Source organism: Apium graveolens, chromosome 3 (assembly GCF_009905375.1).
Source record: "Apium graveolens cultivar Ventura chromosome 3, ASM990537v1, whole genome shotgun sequence".
NCBI classification, from domain to species: Eukaryota; Viridiplantae; Streptophyta; class Magnoliopsida; order Apiales; family Apiaceae; genus Apium; species Apium graveolens.
In genome coordinates, this window is record NC_133649.1 from 170,186,778 (window position 1) to 170,197,990 (window position 11,213).

General features: G+C 36.9%; 1 protein-coding gene across 1 annotated transcript; it reads right to left on the reverse strand.

Annotated features, from left to right (window-relative positions):
• Window positions 1-7,221: 7,221 nt before the first annotated feature.
• LOC141710922 (uncharacterized) lies at window positions 7,222-8,649 on the reverse strand. The gene is made up of 2 exons (XM_074513412.1): window positions 8,387-8,649; window positions 7,222-8,264 (listed from the first exon to the last, which is right to left on the reverse strand). Exons 1-2 carry the CDS (start codon window positions 8,502-8,504, stop codon window positions 7,378-7,380), a joined length of 1,005 nt encoding a protein of 334 aa, XP_074369513.1. The 5' UTR covers window positions 8,505-8,649; the 3' UTR covers window positions 7,222-7,377.
• Window positions 8,650-11,213: the final 2,564 nt, after the last annotated feature.

Below are 11,213 nucleotides of genomic sequence, written 5' to 3' on the forward strand. Positions count from 1 at the left end.
AAAGGAACATGAAATACTTGCTACAAGCGGCACAACATTATGACTCCAACGTCAAGAAGAGGTCTTTCGGAGTCGGAGACCTAGTCCTAAGGGAGCTGGCTACATCTATGCCAACCAAACAAGGAAAACTTCAGCCTAACTGGGAAGGGCATTATAAGGTGATCGAGGTCATTTGTCCCGGAACATACAAGCTTGAAACACTATCATGCGAAGCAATCAAAAACGTATGACATGCCAGTCGCCTTCGAAAGTTTTATCAGTAAGAAATTTTTTTAAAAGTTAAGTTTGTACTTGAATTTTATATGAGAAATGTAAGCAGTTCAATCATAAATAAAGACGCACTTTCTGTCACATTTTTTTATTAAGAACCAAAGCCGCGGCCACATGAGTATTATCTAGGGACGATCCCGAAGACGATAAACCCTCCGGCCGCCGCCTTTGTCCAATTAATAATGAAGCATGTATCATAGGGGCAGTCCCACGAAAATCAAACATCCTTCACTACACCACTATTATTTAATTCGCACATATAGTGAAGGACCTTAAGGGGCAATCCTAAGATAAAACCTTATCCTTAGTATTTCCCTTATTCATGTGATATTAAAGAGGTTCCGAAGGAAACCCTGTCCAGGGGCAATCCCAGAGAAGGACATGATCCTTCGGCCTCAATCACGCATATACTTAAAAATATATAAAGAACGAAGACGGCCTGGTCCAGGGGCAATCCCAAAGAAGACCAGCCGAACCTTCTTATTGACCGAATAAACAACGACATGCTGGTCAAGGGGCAATCACAGAACGATCAGCATTCATGTTCCTTTGCCCAACAGCAGCCTCTTAAAGAATTAACAGCCCGAAGTCACCTTCGGCCTTTAACCCTTGGGGCCATAAGGGATAGTAAGGCATAACAAGGGGTAATAAGGCATTAAAATTGTTAAGGCAAAATGAAGCCGAAGATACAATTCGTTTTATTACAATTGTTAAGGCAAATAAAGCCGAAGATACAATTCATTTTATTATAATTGTTAAGGCAAATAAAGCCGAAGATACAATTCGTTTTATAAAATTGTTAAGGCAAATGAAGCCGAAGATACAATTTGTTTTATAAAAGTTGCTAAGGCAAAAGAATAAGGCCGAAGATGTGATTTATTTTATTAAAATTGTTAAGGCAAATAAGGCCGAAGATGCGATTTATTTTATTAAAATTGTTAAGGCAAATAAAGCCGAAGATACAATTCGTTTTATTAAATCGATAAGGCGAATAAATAAAGCCGAATACACGGTTGAAATGAAAAAAATAATGCTGACAAAAGATGAAAAATGCAATAAAATATAGAAGCCCGAAGGCTAGTTAAATTACAAAAGCTCGAAGGAAGGAGTATCGATTACAAAAAATAAAATTACAAGTTAAGAAGATGAACGAAGAAAGCTGCTGCAAGAGTTGGGTATGACCATGGTAACACCAACAGCAAACTTCGCCACAAGATCATCTTCAGTCATGTCAAGCACCTCGATGCTGGAAGCTTAGGCCTGGGGGTCTTCATCTGAGAGCTCTTCGTCTTCGCCGGAGGAGACATGAGGGGCTTCAACTGATGGCCGGTCGATAGGATCTTCCAGGCTGTCGTCTAGCAGCTACTTATAATCCTAATTCATGCCATGGGCCTTCTCCAGGACATAGTCAGCGCCGAACTGAAAGCAGCGCTCCTCCATTTGGTCCAGCTATTTTTGCTTCTTCCGAAGCTCCTTGCGGGACTTCTTCAGTTGGACATTCCGATGGGAGATCCTCCGGTTCGCCTTCTCAAGGGCCTCCTCCAGCTTGGCCTTATCCCCCTTCAGCACGGTGGCCTGGCCGTCCAGGACCTCGTTCTGGGTTTTCACCCTTTCAACTTCCTCATCGACCGTCGTGGCCCTCCTCTCCAGCTCCTTCACCTCGGCCATCCGAGTCTCCATGTCTCGAACCTTGTCCTCCACGGCCGCAACCCAAGGAGAAGCCTGCAAAAAAGACAAGGCAAAATCATTAAATGAAGGAAGAGAAAGGTGTCGAAGAGTAAAAGGCGGGCGAAAGAAAAAACAAAATTAAAAACATACCACGGACAAGAAGGACAGAAGCTCAGTGCAAGCCTCGGTCGGAGAAGCCGAAGCAAAGGCCGGCAGATCGGCCGGGAGCTGGAGGCAGTGGCACAAATCTGAAGCCCCCACCTTCGTAGACTGCCTCGCCGGGTAGACAGTGTGATCAGACATCAGTACGCCCCATCCGGGGAGATAAGGCTGAACGATCCCCTCCCGCCTGCGGGTCCTTTTGGAAGCGTTCCCTTCCCTCACCACCACCGGCTCTTCCTCATCATCTCTGTCGGAAGCAGCTGGAGCCTGACGAAGAGGCGTGACCCTCTCCGCCTCGAGCCTCTCCTCCGTCTCCCCGGAAGGATTCGGCGTGGCCCCTCCATCGACAGCCTTCTGCTTCGCCGCCTCTTCTGCGGCCCTCTTCTCGGCCGCCTTAGCCTTCTTCCTTTCAATCAGGGCCTCTCTGGAAGACTCTGAAACAAAAACAAGGCAAAATGCGTCAGATAAAAAAGACAGAATTGAAGATGTTCCCGCCAAAGTGCCCGACCGTGGGTCCCATGTCTCTGGGGGCAATTCGCTCGGTCCATGTCCCTGTATTCGGAAACAGAGAGACATTAGTCCATGTACTCGGGACAAGACAAAGGAAAAATGAAAAATATTAAAAGGCCGAGTACATGTCCCAGAACCTAGCGAACAGAAAAAGATCTGGAGTCGGCTCCCGAAGGATGTTCTGAAAGACAAGTCCCCCGAAGGTAGTTCTTGCCCCTAGAAACCCTTCGTCTGCCATCTTTAAACTCCAAACCGCCTATTTACCCCTAGGTCGGCTCCCAAAGGACGTTCTTAGGCCAAGAACCCCCCGAAGAGAGTTCTTGGCCAAAAAACGCCTCGCATGCCATCTTTAAACCCATGGGGGAACCCAAAAAACTTCTATTGCCTACCCAGAAGTACCCATAAAATTAAAAAAAAAACCCAAAAAATACAACAATGTATACTTAAAACCCAGAAATATCCGATATTACAAATATCTGGAAAAAAAAACTGCAACTCTCTCAATGAGAGTCGACCCCCAAACCCTAGTTAGCCGCCTCAAATACATTCAGATCTACTCATTTTTCTTCATCAATTAAGCCCTCTTCCTTTTCCCAAAATTACTTCCATCTTCTTCTCCCCCATCTAATAATCAGTTTTTTATTTTTCTTTCAATAATCATCCTTATTTTGTAAGGATTACTATCGTACCCAATCTTTTTGGGTATTTTGTTTGTCCTCCTTTTGGAGTGGTTGTTTGTCCTCCTTTTTGGAGTGGTCTGTATGTTTTTGATATTTTTGACTTGTTGGTTTGTATCGTTGAGAATGATTCAATTGGTGTTTCGGAGAATCTTGAAAGCTCGCATCGAGTCTGAATCGGTGGTAAAAATCGCAAAAGCTTACCTTTCACAACGGAAGATTGTTCATATTACGAGGGCATCTGTACCTCCAATCACTTCTGAACATTGGATTACAACTGGAATTAATTGTGTGAAGGTCAATTGTGATGCTACTGATTTTGGAGATGGTGTAGGATGGATTTCTTGGAAAACTATTGTAATTTTTTTCAGTTTAAATAATATTTATATTCTGTATGTTAAGCGATCTGGAAACAAAACGGCTATTCATTTAGCTCGTTTATTTGTTTGTCAACCTGATCGTATCACCAGTTTTGGGGTTTGTTCAAGCTGGATTAAGTCTTTTCGATGAAATGCATAATATTTTGGCAAAAAAACCCAGAAATATCCCATAAACTCAAAGCCCTGACAAAAGCCACTGAGCCCATATGCAAACACCATAAAACTCAAAAACTTGCATGCAAGTGTAAAGAGCACTTGAAAAGCAAAAAAGAACTTACTGATTTGAAGGTGTTCCTGGATTGAGATGGGATAGTCTGGAAAGACGGAATTGTTGTTGCCCGTGATTGAAAAACTCGTCGCAGTTCGTTGTTGTGTATAGAGAAAATGGAAGTGATAAAGAGAAAAGGAAATGCACAAATGGACTTTATATGGGCGCCCAAAACGAATTTAGAAAGGCGACTTTTGGGGGTTTTTATAATAGACGTCCCAGATTAAAAAGGTTGAGATTCAACGGCTGGGATTAATCCGTAAAACGACGTGCCAACAGCTGTCACTTTAATGCACCACAAGTTCCCAAAGACGTGTCACGTGCACGAACGAAGATCGAGGCGAAACTGAAGCGGTCGCCCTAGGGTTTCATCGCCCCAATATGGGCCTGAATTGATGTCCTTCAAACCGACCGAAGGTCCAGCCGAAGGACAGGGACATGTTGGTTGTAGGCCCAATAAGGCCCTCTGGACGAAAGCCCGTCGGACGATTGAGCTTTTGGGCCGAAGGCCCACAGAAAATCCCAGGCCAAAGCCCATTCTTCTTCTAGACCGTTGGAAAGTAGAAGAGGCATAACGCCCCCTTTTCACTCCCTCCTTAATGATGAGTAACGTAAGGTGCAATCATGGTGAGATTGGGTATAAAACCCCTTGAAAAGTAAGACAAAACACACACAGATTCTCATAAACACTCTGCTTTTCTTGTATTATTTACCTCACCTTTACAACCAGATTCTTATTCTCACGTCGGAGGTGAATCGGGGATAAAACTCTCACATTCTCTTCACTTTCAGGTATCAACCGAAGCCACCTTCAAGGTAGCCGAAGTCTATTACATCTCCCGAAAGAATCTGGGCGTAACAATAAGTTTACAACAATTTTAAAATTCCAAAGTCTTTGAGAAATTTGTTAATAGCTGAGTGAGGGCATGGGGTATTCGTCGAAACTGAAACCTTGGGACTTTTGTATGAAAATGTTGGACGAAAACGAGCTAGGCGAGATCAGTACAGATACAAAGGTATTGCGAAATTCCGGTATGACTTTCTACACAGACAGAACGAACAACATAAACAATTTCAGCATGGATTTAGTCAATCTAAACTAAATTACATTGAGTCATTTGATAAATAAAACGAAAATATATAACAATTACATTGAGTCATTGACGAAGCAACTCGATGGACTGATAGATCAAATATTGTCAATCATTGAACATGTTCAATTTAGCACAGATTATAAAATTTTAGTCTAAAATCTCAAATTTGGTACTTTTTCATGTTGGGTTTAATATATGAGTACTGATTATAAAATTTTAGCCTAAAATCTCAATTTTGGTCAAAACTAAATATTAGTATATTCCATTACGATTGATAACAACAAACATAACCAATTTGATCAAAGCTAAAATATTAGTATATTCCATTACGATTGATAACAACAAATATAACCAATACTAACGCCAATTCCAACAACAAATATTTAAAACAGCAGGAATAAGTAACATGCAGGTGAAAAATGTAGTTTTTGAATTTGGAGTAGCTTTAATGGATGCAATATGCTATTTTTAGTCCTATTACAGATAGTCTATTGATCATATCGTTTTGTTCTTTAGTTTGCAATTGCATCTTTTACCCAATTACTGCTTTATCTTTTTGTTTTGTTATAAGACGTGAGAAACATTGTCTGATTGGATTTACACCGGAAAATGTAATATGTAACAAACACATACTAGTACAAGTTTCTGCTAATTTTAGAACTTGCAAAACATCAAGATTTTTGTTAATAGCTGAGTCAGAGCATGGGGTATTTGTCGAAACAAAAAAAAAAAGAAATTTTGGAACTTTTGTATGAAAATGGTGGACGAATACGAGCTAGATGAGGTCAATACAGATATAAAGGTATTACAGTGTAGGAGCAGATGCAGTTGCCACTATAAGTCTGTAGCAGAAGTTTTAAAACAAGACAAAAAATTTCAATTACTGCAATTTCGCGTGGGTGGAAATTCAACTTTTAACTGAAAAATGTAGGTAGCTCACTGTATGAGTCTTCTATCTTCCTCGCCCGTTCCAGTTAATATACATTGACGTGAGCTGGGACTAGGATTATATTCTACACTACGATAGCACGATCACATTATATTATAACATTCCTGGTTGATTTTCAAATACGGGGATTGACTGTCATGTATCATCTTGTTAGATAAATTATCCTTAAACCCTATACGAAAAAATGAGAATCAGAGGAAACATTCTGCTCTCAAACAATAGCATGTTTTATGCTCTGTAGTTGAAGAAAAGTGCAACTGCAAGTCAATGGCCTCCACTCTCCAAGTAGGGTTTGTCACAAAACAGGGATCAGGGGATCTCTACATTAAGGCCTTTTTGAACCATTATAGTAGAATAGTAGCAACTCCAGAGTTTACTTTTACCAACTGGTTCAAACGACACAAACAAAATAAAACAACCTTAATTTTGAACCTAGTATAAGCAAAGATTTTCCAAGGGCTGTAGCATATCCCAGATTCCAGTCTTAAGAGGCTCATAGTGATTGACATGTCTCCGCTTGCTGAATGATTTAGGTATATGATTGATTAATCATACAGGCACACAGAAAGAACAATATAAAGGTATTATCAATGCTAGCATGGCTTTTACTCTATCTGAACTAATACGATCGGACCTAAACAATTTATTTCATCATTTTGGTTTCATTTTTATCCGTCCATCTCTTATACTAGATTAATGTATTAAATTATTTCATTAATAACACGGAAATATATATAAATTACTGAAGTAACTCAATTGGACGAGCAAATATTGTGAATCATTGAACAATTTCAATTTCTTACACCAATGATTTCGATCTTCCTGAAATAAGGTCTGATTTCTCGCATCTCCAAGTAATTTCTTTTTTAACTTTTTTTTATTATAAACGAGTACCGGTTGTAAAATATTTTAGCCTAAAACCTCATATTTGGTTTGAAGCAGCCTTTGGTATTTTTTTTACAGCAACAAGTTTCGAATATTTAAAATAGGGATAACAGAGATAGAAGTGGAAAATGTAGTTTTGAATTTAGTGTAGCTTTAAGGCTGTAAAGGTTGCAATATGCTATTTTTATCCTACTACAGAATACAGATGGACTATAGATCTTACCATTTTGTTCTTTAGTTTGCAATTGCATCTTTTACTCAGTTGCTACTGCTTTATCTTTTTTCTTTTGTGATGAGACGTGAGGAAGCTATGTTTGATTGGGTTTAAACTAGAAAATGTATTATGATATTGTTCTACTTCCTCTTAACAAGGTTTTGTCTCTTATAGTAAAGTAAATTCTTCAAAGCAATACCTTGCAGACAATTAAACCAAATCAATAAATAAACGTAAATCATCTCCTCTTAGTATGATGACTGCTGAGGAACAAATGTTGTTACCACCAGTTAACTTTTTCTATTTCTTCTTCTTAGGTTTGTCCTGATCCCTGATCAAATGGATTGCAAACACCAGTAGTGATATTAGTAGAGCTGATCCACCAGCAATCATTGGAACACAACACTTCTTAGGCTTTCTAGGTGGATCAGTTTGTGTTGATTGGTCGCGGAACTTTTTCTCTGTCGTTGTAGATGGTTCATCGTCAAGTACTTTTTCTTGGATTTTATTATATGAATCACTGCCTTCTCCATCACAGCCTACTCTCTCCTTTTCATTTTGACCACATTTCAGTGCCTCATGTTCTTGCGCACTATGTCTTTCACAAGTTTCCCCCGATGCTTTCCCTGTTTTTTCGCTGTCTAGCTGGGGGAGCACATCAGGAGTGATCACACAATCTTGAACTTCAGCAAATGTTTGAATCGTTGTCACAATTGTCTCCTCTAAACTTTTTTCCACTTCATTACCCTCATCTTGTTCAACTTCATCCTCAATATTTTCTTTCATATGATGAACCTCTCTCTCGTGCTCAGGGACTAATGCCAACTCTCTGGTGGCTAGATCAATTTTTCTAAAGTTTCCATCATCATCAACTTGCAGTGATCTGTAGTCTCCGGTGTCAGACTCTTCTACTTTCACTTCTTTGACTTTGATCCCTTTTACTCCTTTCACCATCTTTGGCATTGCAACAGTTAACTTAAAATTTTCTTTATTAAACCTTGCCTTAATTTGATCAATAATCACACCATCAGGGATGATAAAGGCCTTTGTAAATCCCATCATCTTAGTCTCTTTCTTGTACACCTTCCATCCCACCATGACCATATCTTGAACTGGCTTTTCGCCACTAATGACAATGCTTCTTGCATAGTCATTTACGTCAATCTTTATCAGGTCTCTGGTATATCCTGCAAGAATTCATAACATTGTTTAATAATACAAAATTTGAAAGTAATTATAAAAACTACACGTACGAACCCAATGAAAATTTGAAAAAGATACACGGGTAGACCAAATCAAATTGAAGTACCTTTAAGAATTGCAGTAAGGATAAACATGATGTCTGTTTCTCCGGAAATGAAAATAGGGCTGGCTGACACAAACTCATCCAAGCATTTAGCGAGCTCGAGTCCCAATTCAACATCCATTTTCACAATCTCTCTTTAATCTGGATTCTATTTAGAGAGCAAGAACTAGAAACAAACATTTCTTTGCAGGAGCCTTTCTACATTTGTTGGGATAGTTTAACATGTTCCACTTTTGTGTTCAAGTAAACATCAAGCAAAGAATATAATGTCCCCTGTTGTTGTATGGTTTTGTACATTGGGCTGGTCAAGGCCTTGTCATGTGATCATCTTTATCTAAGTTGGTCAATTCAGTTACTTTTGAGCTTAATATTCTTGTGTCATGCATTTCATAACTCACAGTTTAGGGGTGAATCAATAAAGCCCTTGTCAAATATGCTTTTGGGCCAGCCCTGATTATTAGGACCTAAGAATTTATTATTGCTCCACGTCAACTCCATATGAACTAAACTATCAGACCAGGCAGGATTTATTGATTACAGGTCAGTGATTAACACTATATTATCATTGAAATGTTGGCTTTAGGGTTGCAGCCGTTTGATAAATGAGAATTTGATCATACATGCTTCAAGTTTTACGATTTTGCCAACGCAATTTGCAAGTAATCTTGTAGATGAATTGTCAACCCAGTGATCATCACTAACAACATAATAGACACAAATTGTTTTCTGAGACTGAGAGGAAATGTAATATAGAATTTGAGTTGCATGTTTGGATGGATATCTATCAAGTGTATAAATTTGTGACAGAGTATCTAATATATTTCATTATGTGGACAAATAGATTAAAGTTTAACATTGAAGAGGTTGAAATGTAGCATTCCCTAATAATGAATAGCCAACCTTGCCAGATCTAGCTTGCTTGCTTGCTTGCTTCTCTGTCTGTTTATATGTACCTGTATGGCTATGGCATGTATATAACCAATCTAGGACTCATACTTGATTGCGCTCAGAGTGTACAACAATTGAAAACATAATGAAACTTTATTTGCATACGACCCAGTTCAGGCCACAAGGAAACTTTTGGCATTTAATGCAAATAAATGTGCATTCATTACATTTCCCAACTCTTTCGTACGGTATAGAGATGGACTTCGGGTGGGACAGTGCTATCCCCAGACTCTAAACCCAGGATAGGAATTATTTTGCTTCTCCATTCCGGCCCTCGACGGAAACAGGATCCTCGCGCGTATTAGGAAATTTTAATATTTTTTAATCAAATAGCATTTTATAAATTTTAATGCACTTTTAATAAAAATAATAATTCAATAAAGTATGGTATATAAATTTGTTTTAAATTTAATATTATTTCTTAAATAATAATTCGAATTAAAGTATATTTAGATCTAAAGATAATATTAAAATTGTATATATTAAATCATATTCTACTATAAAAATTGATATGATAAAAAAATTAAAAAATTAAACTTTAATAATATACATACAATTAATATTTACTCATAATTATTTAATAAATACACATATAAATTATTATTTATTTATATTAAATATGATAATCAGGGGCGGGAATACCCTAGACCTCGACCTTGCCCCTATCCCCGAATTTTTTTATAATTTTTCCCGTTTCCTGCATTGAACCCGAAAATTTTTTCGAATTCCCGGTAAAATATCCATCCCTAATGTGGTGGTTAAATAATATTAAGAATTTTTTATATATTTATATTTTTTATTAAAAGTAGAAACCATCTCTTAATGGAATGATATTCCATTTATATCGTATAATAATAATAATAATAATAATAATAATAATAATAATAATAATAATAATAATAATAATAATAAACAACGAGTCCATTATCTAAGAAGTTTAGAATAAAATAATTATGTATAAAAAGTAGAAACTGGTATAAAATGGTATATATAATGTATTATGTAACGAAATATTAAATTAAGAATACTTCTCGTTAAAAGTAGAAACTTCATTGTATGCCCTATATGAAAAGTTGAAAATAAAACAACTCTATATAAAAATAAAAATTCACTCAAAATGATATAATATGTCATGTATAGCGTGATATGTAACTAAATATTAAATTTATTATTATTATTATTATTATTATTATTATTGTGGTTGTTGTTGTTGTACTGAATTTATATACTACGTGTATATTAACTAAAAACTAAGAATAAAATAAATATACTAAGAATCTATTAATAGAAACTGTGAATATAAAAAAAAAATTAGAAAGAATACCTAAAATATACCACTTTCCAGTTTCAAGTGTCCAGAATACTCACCGGGGAAAGGACTTCCCAAAATACCGACGAACTGCGCATTTTACAGATGCGTATTCTCTTTTTTTAAAAAAAAATTTGCAAAGAATACGCATATCTGATATGCGTATTCACTGCTACAACATGATGGTAATGCGTATTTTGTGGTTAAATGGACACTCCCTCCCGCCAAATGGTATTTTGGGCACCAACCCCTAAATGGTGGGTATTTTGGTTTTTTACCCAAAAACTTACAAGCTCATGTTTCATTAATTATCAAATAAAAAATTATATTATAAAGATGATAATAATAACAATAATAACAGTAGAAACAATAAAATTGATTATTTAATAGAAATTTATTAAGTAAAAGCCAGAATTAAAAGAATAAATATTTCCAACAGCACGCTCGGCAAATAGAAAATTATCTAATAATATCAAAGTTATACAAATCCCTATTTTATTATCATGTATATCGAGGCATGTTAATAAAATATCAAATTAATATTAATGATATAATCTATCAAGAGCTTATTAA